This window comes from Thermobia domestica, chromosome 10 (genome assembly GCF_964235325.1).
Source record: "Thermobia domestica chromosome 10, izTheDome1.hap1.1, whole genome shotgun sequence".
Taxonomy (NCBI): Eukaryota; Metazoa; Arthropoda; class Insecta; order Zygentoma; family Lepismatidae; genus Thermobia; species Thermobia domestica.
In genome coordinates, this window is record NC_137463.1 from 221207658 (window position 1) to 221225658 (window position 18001).

Genomic DNA, 18001 nt, shown 5'->3' on the forward strand with positions numbered 1-18001 from the left:
AGCGACTTAAGCCTCGACCTCGATCGCGAGGTGTGAGCCCCTCCGTGGCTAAGCGGTTGGCGTGCGCGCCTTCGGCGTGGGAGACCCGGGTTCGATTCCCGGCGGGAGCTCATGTGGTTCGGATTCCACGTTAATCAGTAGGTTCACGTCTCATATAGCCTCGCTGCTGAACGGGACGTTAAACTCAAAAATCAATCGATCGCGAGGTATCTTCAGTATGTCTTTACCCTAACATTCATGGAAAGAAATTCCTGAGATAATCTTAAGTGGTTTTAATGAGAAAATGCAATACTTTCGCACAATCACTGCTTGCCTTCATTCAATATATAGGAGCATCTGCATTTTTAGACTGGATTAAAGCAATTCATAATGTAGCTGGAAAAAAAGAATAAAACCACTGAATGATATTCCTATGATTATTAACATATGTATTAAATCCGGAAGTGTTAGCTTACTATGAACATTTCAAGCAGTTAAGATCTCTGATTAGTGAGAAACAGCATTCTATGGGAAAATAATTGAGGCTTTTTTTCCTACCCTTTTACGGCAGTTGTACTAAGATGTTTGTTACTAATATGGTATGTGCGTAAAATATTTTACATTTATATTATACAGCCAAATTTCAAGTATAATATTCCGTTTTAAATATTGCTCATAGCACAATTCACAGTTTAACGGACTTCCGATTTTACGAACACCTTTTCGGTTCAATCAGTCTGTTACATGGAGAGTTTACTGTATATGTTTACACGTAAAATTACTTATGGATTGGACATACTGCAAGAATTGCTGTTAATACTCATGAAAAATTTACTCTCACTTACTTACATGATAGAATACACATGATTTACACTACCCCAATGCATTATGTTAACGATCATTTCTCAGTACGTTATATAGTAAAGAACTTGCATCACGTTCCTATATATATATATATATATATATTTTACAAATGCTACGAGTTCTCAAGTACAACACAACCTTATTCGAAATTGTTGTGGCTTCATTACAGTATGTTCCGGTATAGTTAATTTGTTCACGAACTCTCAATATTTATGAATATTTCTACATTACATTTGTGGTTCATAGATGTTAGAGTCTTCGTCGGTGTTTTCAATTTATTGATCAAGTATAATTTTATTTCGTATATAAAGTTTCCTCTCTTTCCGCATTAAACTATCGCAGATATAGGTTTGTGTATAGTCCGCAAATTATGTAATATCAATAATACAGAACAGCACAATAGTGAAAAAAAAAAAAAAAATCTTGTAAAAATTTGATCTTTTCTCCCTATCTGCTAGCAATCTATGAGCGTGGCGGTGAATTTTATCACATGATTTTCCTGTATGTCCGTGAACTTTGCTGCTAACAGTATCTCAGTTATCTTTGTTGAAACACAGTTAACATTTTTATCAATTGTTAATAGCAAAGGAAGTTCTATAGCTTTGTGATAACTTAATGTTTGATATCTCTGCTCTCGTGGCTAATAATTGGCCGCAAAAAAAGCTTTCAATTAACGAGAAAACTCTAGCGTTGACTTCGTTTTAGCAAGAGGTTTCTCTAATTCGCACGGCTTTCGAATTGAAAGTTTCACGGCAGACTATTTCTTTTCTGAACTAGGCAACAATCTCTGTATCACATAGCATAACACCAAATACGTCAAATAGGGCTAACAACACTTTAAAACATGAAGTAATGACTGATTCATGAACAATAGACATAACTAACTAACTAACTAACTAACTCTATGGCCTATGGAACCCGGAGGTTCAGTGCCGCGTTCACAAAAGCTCTCCACTGACTTCTATCCTTAGCTAATTGCATCCAGTTTCTACTTTGTATTCCTATCTCTGCAAGATCCATCTTAATATTGTCCTCCCATCTGCGCCTAGGTCTTCCTAATGGTCGTTTTCCTATGGGTCTACCAGTCAAAACTTTGAAAGCGTTCCTACTTTCTTCCATTCTAGCTACATGACCTGCCCACCTAAGCCTCCTAGACTTGACGACCCTAACAATGTTGGGTAAACCGTATAAACCATGTAGTTCCTCGTTATGAAGCTTTCGCCATTCCCCATTCTCGTTCCTCTTGGGTCCGAATATTCTTCTCAGGATCCTGTTCTCAAATACTTTCAGTCTATGTTCTTCCCTCAGAGTAAGCGACCATGTTTCACAACCATACAGAACAACAGGCATGATTATCGTTTTATATATTTTAAGCTTCAAATTCCTCGACAATAGACATAGAAGTTGCTAAAACATACCTCAATCCGGACGGTATAGCATCGGTTGCAGATGGATTTACGACTGCCTTTCTGACGTATTACTAAAAATTTACTGCTTCTCAATGTACGGTAAAGGGGGGGGGGAGGGTGAGAGTAAAATTTGTAAGAAAAATCCACATTAGAAGAAGGTGGTATTTTCAGATGAAAGTACTTTTTTTTTTTTTTTTTAATTTTATATAAAGCACTTTTAAGTCCATCTGAAGCCGATGTTAGAACGTTCAGATTCTGACATCTTTCAGCGCTTTGGATTCTTGTTCTGTAGTTATCATTGATAGATAAGACATTATTTCACTTTTAAAATGGTGCGTCTCGTTTCCAGGTAACTTTCAATTAAACTCTGAAGCCATGCCAGATACAGAAGTCTACCAAGCTCTTACAAAATGAAAGCAAGATTTTTCTCCTTAATTAAAGCTTTTAGCGAACCATTATTCGTCACGAGAGTGGAGATATGAAGCATCAAATTATCACAAAATTAGAGAACTTCTGTTACTATCAAAAAAGAATAAAAATGTTAACCACGTTAAAAAAAAAAAAAAAGCCAAGAGAGAACTGAGTTTCTGTTGGCAAGAACCTCAGGGGTCATATGAAGAAAAAGAAAAAGGGCGCCACCCTCATAATTTCAAATGAAATGTTGAAGTTTTAAGTTTCACGACTATGCCGGTTAGGTTAAAGGAGACGGTGAAATGGTGGAAAGAAGAATCTTGGGAGGAAACAGGAGAACCCCGAGAACTCCCACGCACACGGTGTTCGTTTACCACAAAGCTCACTTGGCGCGAGCTGAAATTGAACCAAGGACCCCATGTGCCAGAGTAAATGCTCTACCATTGAGCCTACGCGTAATTTGGTAACAAGGTAAAGGAAAAAAGTATTTTTCGTTATTATTATTATTGCGGGCACTGAAGTTTCATCCTAAAGCTCAACAATGGGCAAACCATATGGCATAATGTTTTATGTGAAAAATAATTACCATTAATTGAAGGAAACAAGACACAGCATATTAATGTGCGAGTTGTCACTCCATATTCCATCTACATACTACTATTACTCTGCTAAGTTTGCCTTTATTATTATTATTATTTTACTAATATAAGTACACACAAATTACTGTTACTATACTTTATTTCCACCACAAAACCTGTACAGAATATAGGAAAAAGAAAAGGTTATAATAAGTTAGCTACTTTACACAAGGCAAAAAATTTGCGAAAAACAAAAAAGGGGAAAGACTTTCTGTATCACTTTGAACAAATACGTATTAAAGTGTTCATTCTAATCACTGTAATCAGTTCACAGACAATAACCATCACTCACTCAGTCGATGTGTAAGTATTCACTCAACCATCACACTTTCGTTTTAACTTGTATCATGGATTGATATATAAGTCAAATTCTTTTCTTACAGCAATAATCTATACATTTATTACAAAATTCATACGAGAAATGATGGGGGATGCGTAATTTAATCCTGGACACAGGAAGCCACTTCTCATCGAACCATTTGACTTCATTAATCTGAAAGAAAAAGAAGAAAAAAATAGAATTACGCGTAAAGAACACATATTCATAATGATTACCTATTAACGTAGTAGAAAAAATGAAATGAAATCTAAGTTTTACGTCCCACGGTTATTCCAACTAGGCTAAAGAGGACGGTGATGATGAGAAATGAATGAAATAAATGGAAGGAAACGGGAGAATCCCGAGAAAACCCACGCGTACGGTGTTTATCCACTACTCAACTCGCTTGACGCGAGTTGGGATCGAACCAAGGACACCATGCACCAGACGTGAACGCTCTTCCACTGAGCCACTGTGGCCCTTAACCTAGTAGCGTTGAGTCTTGCAAGTCACTAATAATTTCGGCTACTTGTACTGTAGCTTTTTACGGAACAGGGTGGGAATTACCGTAAACTGGGTATACTTTCGCCCCCTCCCTTTTTTTTAAAAAAAAAAATTTCAAAAGCCCCATTCTAACATCTCCTAAGATTAGGGAGGTAATTTAATGATATTTATCCTTGTTAAAAAGCAATACTTTGGCTTTCTTTTGAAACCAGTAAAAACACACACAGTGTCACAAAGAATGATGATTATAGTTCCAATTTTTTGATGCCATGCAAGATTTTTCATGCTTGGGGCAACTTTAGCCCATTTGTCAAAATGACTAATACACGAAAGTATTATTGTAGCACTGAATTTAAGAAGCAGAAGAGAAGAACATTGTATTACAAACACATTGGTGAAATTATCAATGTTTTTACTCAATTTCAATCGAACGAGAAATATCGTCTGATAAAAATATTTGTATTCTGCTTGGGTGTATACGAAACATATATAAAACAACGCTACAAATTTCTGAATACTTAACTTAAAATACCGACATTATAAACATAGGGGTGAAATCACTGTTCAATTTAGAGACAATTAAAAATATCGTTCAATGAAAATCTCTCTAAGTGGATGAATACTTAACATACGAAAATAAGAGCACCATATTCTTCATTGCGGTAGAGTACTTTACCGGTACCATAGTGCTCAGCTTTAGAAAGAAAATTCTTGCAATTTAGGCACTATATAATATCCTGTTTTAGAAGCTAGTGAGGGGTTAATCTTCCTTATTACATTGCATCATTTGTACACCATTTCATCTTTAATATTGGACCATTACCAGCACAGAAAATATGGGCCAATGTTGCCCCAAAAATTGGGCCAATGTTACCCCACGCAATTAAACGCTTAATAGTTTGTGTGTAAAACCTTAACAAATTCCACTAAAAAGTTACATCAGGTCAATAAGCTTGCATGAACTTTCCTGTTTATTCTTCTTTTTCCCAGCGTCGAAAGTAACACACTCCAACACTCTGCACTTCCTACTCAGCACTGAACTGTAGGAAGGTACAGTGCTTTAAATAGGTATCACAACAAGTCTCCACATTACACATGAGAAGAACAGTATTATCGTAAGCTTAGGATGTCCGGGTTCAGCGACTGTCCGGAATCACCCAAACTTACTATATGTATGTATGTATAAATTATCTATACACATATGTATTATGTCAAAATTTATTTTTATATTTTTCAAACAAACGATGGCTTTAGATTTTGAATCTGCCGAGTCGAGACAGCATTTTATCGATACTGGTAGAGACACTCTTAAATTTCGACTCGTCTCGTCTTGTGCGCGTCCATAGTTTTGAATCAAATTTTGAAAATTGAGGGTTGTGTGAAATGTGAACTTTATTTTTTTTTTAAATATTTCTTTTTTTTTTTTTAATAAACTATTATTTCTTCAAAACAATCAATCACAAATAGAATACAAATGATTGATTTTGGCTTTGAATCGAAATTTAGAAGTGGGACAATTTCACACACGTGTATCTGACGTATTTCTAATTTTTTTGAGTGCTTTAATATATTTTAATGTGTTATAAAAGTTGCACTGCCTATTGTCAGTGTCAACCGTTGTCAAACTACTTCTGTTAAGTACCGAAAGTTAGTTTCGACAATGTTATTGTTTGATAACATTACGGTATAAATAATATGGCCAGTTACTGCAATGTTGTTGTTGTGTTATCGCTATTTCAAAATGAGGAATCAACATATTTGTAACAGCATACGATGTGAGGAAGTGCCATAATTTTAGTAAGGTCGGGAATATATAACGTATCCTAATTTTCACAACTGAAATGGTGATAAAATGTTCGGCTTATATTACGGTCAATACGATATTTGGTTTATCATAATGCCAGCTTGAGTTGTATTTGATGAAAAAGCAAAGATCAGGTAGAGAACGTCACTTGTTTTTCATATTTAATAACAAAGTTAATTATTGACAGCATACAAATTCGATTATCGCGGGTTTAGAAACCACAATAATTCTGTGGTAGAAACTATACTTTGAAGACCAAGCCAAATCACGAGTTTGATACTCGACAGTGTATTTGAGCATCGTTTGTTCGGAGAATACGAGACATGTGGCTACATGCTTATCTGCATCCTAACTAGATCTGCGAGATATTTCGATATATCGATCGATCCATAAGATATTTTCGAATATGTAAACATCAATACCGAAACATTTACGAATCGACGTTTTCGGTATTTGATATTTTCGATATTCAATGTTTTTGATTTTTTGATATTTCAATATCTTTCGATATTTCTGTTTTTCCTCTTTCTTATAACATGTTTCATGTTGCCATATAGATAGTCTACTACTGATGGAATGGGTCACGAACTACGTTAAACATGATTCGGGAGGCACACTGCAATCGGACCCAGAAAGACCCATGACTAAGAAACCACGACCCATGATCCGGAGAGACCCGATGATTCCATAGGACCTCAGTAATGCTTTAATTCAACAACACTTTTGGTTGCTTTCTGGATAATTTTTACTTTCCAGTAACGATAAGAGAGAAGAAAACATGGTGACTGTAATGAAAGTGAATGATTATGATAGAATTGGCGGAATGAGAATGTTTTTGGAAATGGAAAAGCTTGAGAAAACTACGGCGACAGTTGTCCACCACAAATTTGCGTTGGCGGAATCAAACCAGGAACGCCTCAGACTAGAGGTGAGCGCTCTACCAGTGACCCATCGTATCGTCCTCCAAGCGACGAAGATTGAATTGAAATTGGAAGTGATTACTTATCTTACTAAAATCTTATGATCTCAGTCTCTAAGCGTGTATATAAGCTACTCAATCGTACACAAATCTGAGCGCTCCTAAAGTTTCTTCTTTTAAATTATATGCTACACATGTATTGACTGAAAATTCTCTTTCTAGATTTGAGTTCTCATTAGACCAAATCAAGACCATTTAAACATCTACATAGATTACTTTACTCTAAAGTACCCAAATTATTTAGCTAGTCATCCAAACACTGACCAGTTCTGCAATACTGATACTGACTCATAATTGTTTTACAATTTGGGTTTGAACAAAACTCTTTGAACTGCCTCACAATTCTATCTGCCCTCCTGGCATCTGACCAATTATTTTTAACTAGTTAAGTTAAAAAAAAGACGTCATGTGATTCACTCTTTCAGGCCCTGCAGAAAAATTTTGATACAAACAGGAAAGAGCTCTAGTCAATTTACAATTTAAAGCTGACTTCTCTAGAAGTGTAAGAATAAATTTCTGTATACATTTTCCATAACTAAGGTGAATATAATTGTTGACTTAGATGCCCAAGGATTCATTTAACGCCATGAAACTTGTGTTTTCGTGCAGGAAGACATGTGAATTGGTGCACGAAAGTGGTATCAGGGGATCATTGAATATCTAAGGACAATTTTCGCGAAATCCACGTTTAAATCGGTTCAGGAAAACCGATTTTATTAATATCAAAAGGTCAGTTAAAATGTCGCTATACGTTCGTTAAATTTTTCAAATATGTTTTGAAATTAAAACAACAATATCTATATTTTTATACATAATTTATACAATGGAAACCAGTGTAGTGATTCCAACATGTTCAGAATGTGCCAAAAATTCTCCCACCAGAAAAGGATTAAACATATGCAAAGCAAGGAAACACGTCACACAGGAAGGAAACATACCTTCAAGTAAATTCCCAAGATTTCGTAACAGAGCTTACAACGTTGAAATCCAACATATGGATAACAAAAAGAATCCCGAGAGGACCAAGAAATGGAGTAGCAAACAAATTCGCACATATAATAGATGAACGTATTATTAATAATTACTTTTCTTGCTGGAAAAAAAAAATCCTTTTCTCTTTTTATAATTTACGACTTCCCAGAATCGCAGCTCGGAGTCAGTTACTAACATCATCAAGAACAATTTAAAAGAGAGTTCTTTCACGGAATGTCCTCAAGTTTCTGGTAAGAAACGCAAACTGGATTTAACAAACAGAATTATATCAAAAATGTCTGATTTTGATACAAGAGGCGCATTGAGGTTAGTAGCATCAGACGACAGTTTAGCTCCTTCCAATGAGGAAACATGCCACATACTAGCAACTAAACGTCCAACTCCTTCCAGGGTCCTTGAGATGCCAAATTCTCTAGAAGAACTAAACCCTTGCATCAGAGTAATGAAAAATAAGGTTCTGAAAGCAATTCATAACTTTTCCAGTGGTTCTACTTCAGGAATAGATGAACTGTCACCTCAACACTTAAAGGATCTAACATAGAAGTCGCCAGGTGATTCAGCGGGGATCTTACTCAGTTCAATAACGAAATTGGTAAACTTCATTTTAAATGGAAAAGTAAATCAGGATATATTAATATGTAAATACCTCTTTCCTGATAATCTGTGCGTCCTGCGGAAAAAAAAAAAAAAAAAAAAAAAAAAAAAAAGTGGTGTAAGGTCGATAGTTCAGAAGATTGGCTTCCAAAATAGCTGTATCATCAGTCTATAATCACTTGCAACCACATCAGCTTGGTTTTGCGACAAAGAAAGGGAGTAAAACAATCAAACATACTACCTGTGCTTTCATTAAATCACACCAAAACTCTAACAATACAATCCTCAAACTAGATTATAAAATCGCCTTTAACGCTGTGGAAAGAGACTCTATGTTGAAAGAAGTGCAACGAGTTATACCCCAGTTATATCCCTATTTTTGGCAAAATTACGCTAATCCGTCCATGCTATTTTTCCGAAGACAGAACAATTTCATCACAGGTAGGATGTCAACAGGGTGATCCTGCAGGACCGATGCTATTTAGTTTAGCAATTCACCTTATGATTAGTGTTTTGTTCAGAACTAAATGTGTTTTATCTTGATGATGGTACCTTAGGTGGGTCACCACAGTCATACACGACTTACAAACGTTTTACTCATGGAATCAAATAAGATAGGATTACAAATAAATCCATTAAAATGTGAGCTATTTTTTTATGTCGGGAACACCACATCCCATCACTGAAGCTCAATTTCAGGTTGTGCTACCTGGAATACGAACAATACCAACTCATATCATTATTGGAAGTACCACTACATGAAGATGGATATGATAATTGTTTGGAGGATCACCTAAACAGTATTAAAAAGTAACCGAGAGATTTAAAAAATACCAGCACATATAGCTTTTTTCCTTTAAAAAATTGTTTAGGCATTCCTAAATTCACTTATTTTTAACGTACCGTTCGAACATGGTTCAGGACAACTAAAATTTTTCAACTAGATGACATTTTGAAAATGTGTCTGCAATCAATACTCAATTATAAGCTAAATGAAGCTCAATGGGCACAAGTAAGCTTACCCATTCATTTAGGTTTAGGAATACGAAACGTTTCAGATTTGAGCCTTCCTGCATTTTTGTCGTCTTCTTATGGGGTGTTTCACTCGTCTCCAAATTTTGGGTTTGGAATTAAGAAACCTGTTACAGGAAGTAGGTGCAATGGGAATTCCTTCTTCTTTCACACCTCAACCATACGTTCGTGTGCAACATGGAAATTTTAAAACTTTTCTCTCTCTTGGGAGAGCTGTTCTATATGCTGATAAGGTCTTTTCTTCATAACTGCATCCAGATATTCTATCTTTGTTCTTCTTTTTGGTTTTGGTTTTGCCTTTCCCTCTATCAACACGATGATCCAGAGTGCCGAATAAGATGGCCAAGCATGCTGTTTCTTCTTTTCCTATTATCTTCATGATCTGTCGTCCTTCATTAGCTTCTTTTAGTATGTCTTCGTTCCTTTTCCTTTCGGTCCATGCTATGTGCAGCATTCTGCGTCAACACCAAATTTCAAATACTTCCAGCTAGGATATTTCAGCTTTTCTCAATGTCGACGTCTCTGATTCGTAAAGCGCCACGCTCCATACCAGAGTCTTAATAAATCGTTTTCGAACGTCCAAGGACACATTTCTTGATGTCAGCAGTCCTCTTTTCCTATTGAATGCTTGTTTAGCCTGTGCTATTCTGGAACTAACGTCTTTTTCACTTCAGTGGCAATTTATAATCAAGATATGCTGAAAATCAATTGGAAGACAATTTCCTTCTTTCTTTTCCGTTATAGAGAAATTTACTAGTTCTAAACTACAAGGTAAAAGCACTATTGAAGGATTTCTTTCTTGACAGTGTTTCCATAATACAGAAATGAGTGCCGAGGACAACCTTGACCACCATTGAAGTCCAAGATTTTCAGAAGTCATTCCATAACCTATTGGATTGTGCAAAGCTGAGTATAGGCAAAGGAGGTTCCTACTTTGAATAACCCGAGTTAAGTTCATTCTACGTGTTATTTATTTATTTTTTACAGTCCCAGTTTATTTTCCTAATTGCCGCATTCTGTATATATTTAAACTAATTTATTAATACGCATTTTTTAGTCATTATAATTTTTATTCATGAGCAAGAAGGCAATGCAATTGTAATGAAATCACTTACGATGCACAGCTTCCCTGTTTCTTCTCAGTAGCAAGATTTCGACTCCTGCAATCACGCACATCAAATAAGCCTAAATAAGCTACACTATAATTTAAAACAAGTGTAAAAACATATTTCTAGAAAGAGCTCCTCCGTGGCTAAGCGGTTAGCGTACGCGCCTTTGGCGTGGGAGACCCGGGTTCGATTCCCGGCGGGAGCTCATGTGGTTCGGATTCCACGTTAATCAGTAGGTCCACGTCTCATATAGCCTCGCTGCTGAACGGGACGTAAAACTCAAAATCAATCAATCAATATTTCTAGAAATTAGAGAGGAATAAATTTAAATTTGAAGCTACTGAACTCATGAGGGATCACTATATTAAACGAGTGACCTTAAGTGTGCCATATCTAAAGTTTTATTTTTTAAAAAATATAAATTATTATTACAGTTGATACAACTTCTAGGATTACGAAAATTAAAATCAGCTACTGCAAGGGAAACGAAAAAGACCTACAGGTTAAGTTATTTTTATTAGGTACTAAATTAATTTTAGTTCATCTCTAATTTTCAACATCGAAACTATGTGAGTTGACCTACAGTTTTAAATTGTACCAGAAAACACATGTGGTCCACAAGAGATCGAATCCACATCTTCTGCACGAAAAGATAAAAACGTTAATCATATACTCAGGAAAAAAGTATTGTCACTTGATTTACCTACCGACAACTAATGATTTTCACAACCAACGGTAGAAGAATCACACTCTTGCTGCTTGCCTTCTTCCTCCTCGGGCTCTACTTCTTCCACTTCTTCCTCTTCTTCTAGTTCCTCGTCATCTATTTCCTCATCCTCATCCTCCTCTTCGTAGTCCATATTCTCATCTTCTTCTTCCTCCACTTCTTCTTCTTCGACATCATCATCTTCTTCGTAAGGTTGTGACAAATGGCTGGGACCCGGTGCATCCTGACTTTTTGCCTGTAAAATAGAAAACACAATTACTATAGGTAATCAAATAAGAACACATATTGTTTTTTTATTGCTTAGACTATGATGATACACTATAATTAGTAGTCATGGATCGATACATGAATAAGAGCATCATTACTGTCAAACATTATTATAAATAGGCGACTCAATTCGCAAACTGCGGCAACTTCGCGTGATCTAATATTAAACGACTCCTTCATTTGGTATATACTGAATCTCAATAAACTCAGCTAAAGAATGCAACGAAGAGATTCGGTGCATCGTTATGCGAAGTGAGCTGCCATTATTAATGTAACTGAAAATTTAAAAGAAACAAAAGTATATCAGCAAAGCTGAACACGTATTTCCTACAAATTAAATCTTTCGCTGATAACAGGCACGCGTTATTCTCCGAAAATACTGCACCATCTACCGTGATCTGAGACACTTCAGGAAACCATAAAAATTGACGAATCTTCGAAGTTCGGTGTAGGTGCGAAAAATCTCTCGTCGAACTTCAGTCAAATTAAATAGATGTAATAATCTTGACAGACAGGACACGAACTTCTACTAGCAGGTAAACAGTAGCAACATCAGCTGGAAATTCTGAAACTACAGTGAGGTTTGTTACGCTTTGTCTTACGAGCTTTAGTTGCTGCCTGCACCCAAAGAAAGGTAGCGAATTCCCAAAGAAAGGTAGCGAATTCAATTGTATGTGAGAAACAGCTCTGATTCCCTCTATTATCGAAATTTGAATGTTGGTCTCATTTAAGATCGCTAAATCAATCTTACAAAAGAAAATATACACTTTTATTAGCCTATAAAGATACAGTAATGCGACCATTATACGCGGAATTGGGTGGCAAGGACACTGCGGATAGCAAAAATCGCGGATAATCCGAAAAAAAAAAGACTAAAAATGAGGTGCAAACACGAAAAAACTCAGCATAAAAACTGTGTGTTTTAATGTACAAAAAGCATAATAAAACTTTTAAAATACATTTGCTCTGCATTTAATTCATTAAAATAAAGAACAGTAAATATAAAACAATACTGTACTGTAAATCTGTCAGTAATTTTCGACCTTCGCACTGTAGAGCCTATTGTATTTTCCCGGTTGTTGGCTTGGATTTTTTTTTAAAGGTTCCTATTTAACCCTATAGTGGTTGCCCGCGGAGTGAACTGTTCTTACTCCGCAGTGAACAATGAATGTAATTTACTACCATGCAAATCACTCATTTCAATTCCCGTTCTTCATACCTTACAACAATCAGCTTCTGCTTATCAGAGTTGCACTTCGAAAGGTGACCTATTGTAGAAAATATTGATTTTTTCAATGCAATTTACTTTTGTTTCAGAACATACAGCTTATTTGCATACGGTGTGTCATTTTGCAGCGACTACTTATAAAATATAATTCAGCACGACTGCAGCAGAGTTAAAAAAAATTCTTCGCAGCACTCGTGGATAATCGTGGCTCTACTGTATACAATTTTTGTATACCACTTTCCTCTTTTTTTCCTTTCTTTATTATTCCCTACTCAGATCTTGATCTCGCTGCAACGTCTATGAAAATGAAATGAAATTTTTGAGTTTTACGTCCCATGCTTATGCCGGTTAGGCTAAAGGAAACGGTGATGATGAGAGATGAATGAAATGGTGGAATGAAGAAAGTGGGAGGAAACGGGAGAAACCGAGAAAACCCACGCACACGGTGTTTGTCCACCACAAAGTTCACTTGGCGGGAGCAGGGTTTGAACCCGGGACCCCAAACACCAGAGGTGAACGCTCTACCACTGAGCCACCGCGGCCCCTACTGCAACGTCTAGTATAACAGCAACACATGACAGGACTTCGTGTTTTGATTCTTTTTTCTGTCTACGATCTGATGATGAGGTATTTAATCTTGAAAGCTAAATATGACTAGTTAGCTGCTACAGTGATTTTGTTCATTGTTATCATGTATACACTTTTATTTTTGATATACATTTGCCCGTGGCTCTTTATTTTAACCACGATTATTTGTTTTGCAAAAGACACGCTGGTAGTTGTATTTACAAGACGGATGGTAAGACGATTGTAACTAGGGATGGTCAGAACCGGTTCCTGGTGGAACCGGTTTTCGGGTCTGAACGGATCCGGTTCTAGAAGATCCGGTTCTGGAACCGGTTTTCGGATCCAGGTCTGGAACCGGTTTTTCGGATTCAGGTCTGGAACCGGTTCTGAAAACAAACCGGTTCCTCGCGGAACCGGTTCCGCTGGAACCAAAATTTGTGACCATCCCTACGCTAAACCCGAGCTGCTGGCAAGCTGGGAACAGTATGCTAGATGAAATGGTGGAAGCGACATGCAGGCGCCCAGGCGGCGGCGGCTTGTCTCATTTGGCCAAGTAAACTGGGTAACTGGCAAACTCGTTGGTTAACAGGCAAACTGGCAAACTCATGTGGCTAAACACCCACTGGTGGACCAAATTTTTTTTCTGGGGGCACAAGCGGGTCTGGGCGGGGAAGGCACAAGCGCATGGTCCTCTTTGCATTATTTTTGAAAGTAAACTTTATGCCTCCTTTACGGGTCTTTGGGGGCTTTCGGATCCAGGTCTGGAACCGGTTCCTAACATCCGGTTCTGGAACCGGGTTTTTAGATCCAGATCTGGAACCGGTTCTTAAGATCCGGTTCTGAAAACCGGATCTCCGAGAACCGGTTCCGCCGGAACCGGAACTTTGTGGCCATCCCTAATTGTAACACAATACAAGAACTGAACTGTGACACTGTGTTTCAGGTCAGTAACAAAAATAGGTTCAAATTAGTCTCTATCTCAAAAGACAGACGTGTGCAAATTATTAGACTAAATATCGATTTTTCAGGATTTTCGATGAATTTTTGTTTTCCTTCCATTTGTATTGTGTACAGTTGATATTTTTTTAAAAGTATATTCTGCACTTTATGTGTACCTTGACAACAAAAAGTAATGATTCTTTTTATTCCTTAGCGGCAACAGTGGTAAGAAACTGGCAATAATAGTAAACAACTGCATCATTGTATATTTATATTACCACATGAACTGGAGTTGATCCCTTCTATATATGTCGTACTAAATTTACTTTGCATGTTGTTATGTTTTTAGTATTAAAAAATACAATTTTAATGTGCATTAGGTGTAAAACACATGAATTTTTGCTTTCTTAAGTGTTATTTTTAGCTGAAGGTCTGTGTAAAAAAAAGTATTAAAATTTCTTTTGTTCTGTATTCGGAAGTTTAGTGAATGTGACAATTATGGGTAAAACCAAAGACTTATCGCTACCTAAAATGCATTAACTAAGTGCCTTGTGAAAGAAAAAACGTTACACACAGCAAGAAATAGCTAGAAAACTGTATATTTCTAAAAACTAGAAAACAGTCAGTTGAATAAGTCGGGCCTTGAAGCTCGGTGAGTCATACACACAAAACTGCTCAGGTAAATGTGGATGTAAACCGAAACTCAGCCCTCATGTTCAAAGTAAACTACTACACATAGTCAAATCCAATAGAAGAGCTACTAGCAAGCAGGGTTGGCAAACCAGCTGGTTTTTTCAAAAAAAATCAACTGGTTTAAACCAAAATAACGAAAAATGTTCGTAAAAGTGTAACTATTCATAAAATCTTGATGAACACACATTTGTGGATTATCACGTTTCACTCCCATATATTATTCGTACTATATTCAGAGCTAAATTCCCCATTCTTTACTCAAAGAGATTATATTACAAAAGCAACTTTTTTATGTAACTTTATGGATGTTTCTTTCGTGATATTTTTTATAGTTTGTTATTGTTGTTATGCAACCATAGGAAAATTCTAAACATTGTTTCGTTTTAATAATGTTTACTATTGATAAAATACATCGAAATGCCGTATTTTTTTGGGGAGGGGGGTCATACAAACCCCACTGGAGGCAATTATTGAAATAACAAGAATCTTTGGTAACTATTTTTGTATAAATGGGTCACAGTCAAAGTGGACTCAAATAATTCGTATCTTTATTCACTTTTCTTACTGATATGCAAAGTAAGTCGTAACTTGGACTAATAAAAGTCGTAGTGAACTGACTTGGACTAAATTAGTTCTTCTGTACTCTGTAGTACTTTGAAATTGTCCATATGTAATTCTGTATAGTGGTTCCACTTGTGCAATTGTTTCTTTTTGTCCTTCTGTCCTAATGACTCTTGACGATTATATTAACAAATATGTGAAGATCAGTCAACGTATTTTTATCAGGAGTCCTTCGTGAGTGAGTCGGCAGACGTATTGCATTTGTGGCTAATTAGTCCCGGTTTCGAGTTCAAATGGAGGACAATTTCTCTTGGATGTAAGCCGAGAAGCGGTTTGGATTCCGCTTTAAGCTTATGTGACCCCTTCCAGCATAGCATAACCCGGTTGTTACATATTAACACCAAGGCGAAACAAGCTTATTTCTGTCCATATGCGATATAAATACATAGAGCAAATTATTTAAACCAAAAAACCTGGTTTAAACAAACAAACAAAAAAAAAAAAAAAAAAAAAAAAAAAAAACGGGTTTAAACCAAAAACACCTGATTTTTTGGTTTTTTCCATAAAAACCATGGTTTTTACCAACCCTGCTAGCAAGGATTTGTCAAATCAGTTAAAGCCCTACGGAACTGACATACCTCCGTTTACAGTGAGAAGACGACGATGTGCAGCGGGCTTACCAGCGCGAAGGTCCTGCAGAAATGCGAAGTTAATCCCAGCAATGGCAAAGAAGAGATTGGAATTGGCAAAGGAAATGAGAAATAAATTCAAGGACGACTGGAGCAAGGCAAGGTGCCAAACATTGCGTATTTATCCTGTATATTTCCTCAATTTGGGCATTTTGGGGGTGCCATGGTACACTTGAATATTGTTTTAAACTTTATTGTACAAAGGTTTACGGGAGCAGTTGTTCCTCTGAATATTTTGTTTGGTTATGAAATACTAGTGATAAAATTTAAAATAAATACACTGAAATACATTATACTATTTCCAACTATATTTCTCTGATGAATCAATATTTTTCGTAAGTGAGAAAAGTAGTCAATATGTTCGCAGGACATCAGATGAAACATTTTCTCCAAACTGTGTTTCCCAAACAACGAAACACCCAATGTCAGTCATGGTTTGGAGCTGTATGTCAGTGTATGGTTCTCGTGAAAGGAATGATGAATCAAAAACAATATCAGGTGGTGCCAGAAACGAGACTTATCCACAAATGAAGGAATGGTTTCCGGATCGGAACTTTGTTTTTATGCATGATGGGGCTCCATAAAGCATGCCATGCCATAAAGCAAGGACTATAACTAATTTTCTGAGGGAAAATGGTATTCAGGTTCTGCCATGGCCAGAAACTGTTCCGACTTAAACCCTATCGAAAACTTCTGGGCTATCGTTAAGAAAAAAGTGAAGAGAAAAAGGATAACCACCAAGATTGATCTCATCGCTGCACTTATCAGAATATGGCATCGCAATGAGGAAGTAAAAAATAATTGTGTAAATATAATGAAAAGTATGTCAAAACGTATAGAAATGGTAATACAATGGAAAGGAATGCATACAAAATACTAACAGGTTGTAACATGATCAAAGAACGCAGCAATACAGGACTTATTTAAAAGCGTATTTAAGATTCTTCATTTTTAAAACTAGTGTAATAATTTGCACACGTCTGTAGATCGATAAATCCAAAGTGACTACCATCAATCTCACAGAAAATGAAATATTTCAGTTTTACGTCCCACGATTATGCCGGTTAGGCTAAAGGAGACGGTGATGATGAGTAATGAATGAAAATGGTGGAATGAAGAAAGTGGGAGGAAACGGGAGAACCCCGAGAAAACCCACGCACACGATGTTTGTCCACCACAATCAATCTCACAGAGATATTGCTGTTACAAGTACGGGAATGAATTTTCAGTAAAATATTTTTTTACGCTCAGTTATGACTTCCTCAAGCCATCGACAAAACCACATTAAATGTCATATTTTGAAACGAAAACTCATTCAAAACTTACACAGCTTAAGAAATAACCTGCCATAGCATAGCAATAAATAAATAAATAAACAAGTACAGATTAAAAAAAAAAAAAAAAAAAAAAAAAAAAAACTAATTTGCAGCAACCTAAGAAACTACAATTCCGTACTATTTCAAATTTTCACAGTTTTTATTTAGATTTCTTATTTTATGTTTCAAAAATAGTATTTTCATTCAAGTTTTATTTTTCCCTAATACCATACAAATTAAGTATCATTGGAAGACAAAAATGCTGGTAGGACTATTTAATAAAGGATACTTCTTCATTGCAAGCATGACACAAAATGAACAAACCTATTGGAAACAAAGTTCTTGCAGAGAGTGTATACTAATCAATACTGTGAAAAGG

General features: G+C 36.2%; 1 protein-coding gene across 1 annotated transcript in view; it reads right to left on the bottom strand.

Moving 5' to 3' along the window:
• Nucleotides 1-3383: 3383 nt before the first annotated feature.
• The window catches only part of LOC145663006 (uncharacterized), a 35720-nt gene continuing 21102 nt past the window's right edge, over nt 3384-18001 (bottom strand). The window contains exons 3-4 of the mRNA XM_081729130.1: nt 11343-11597; nt 3384-3794 (exon numbers count right to left, since the gene is read on the bottom strand). Of these exons, the coding sequence (XP_081585256.1) occupies nt 11349-11597 (249 nt within the window). The 3' untranslated portion in view covers nt 3384-3794; nt 11343-11348. The remainder of the gene's footprint in view (nt 3795-11342; nt 11598-18001) is intronic.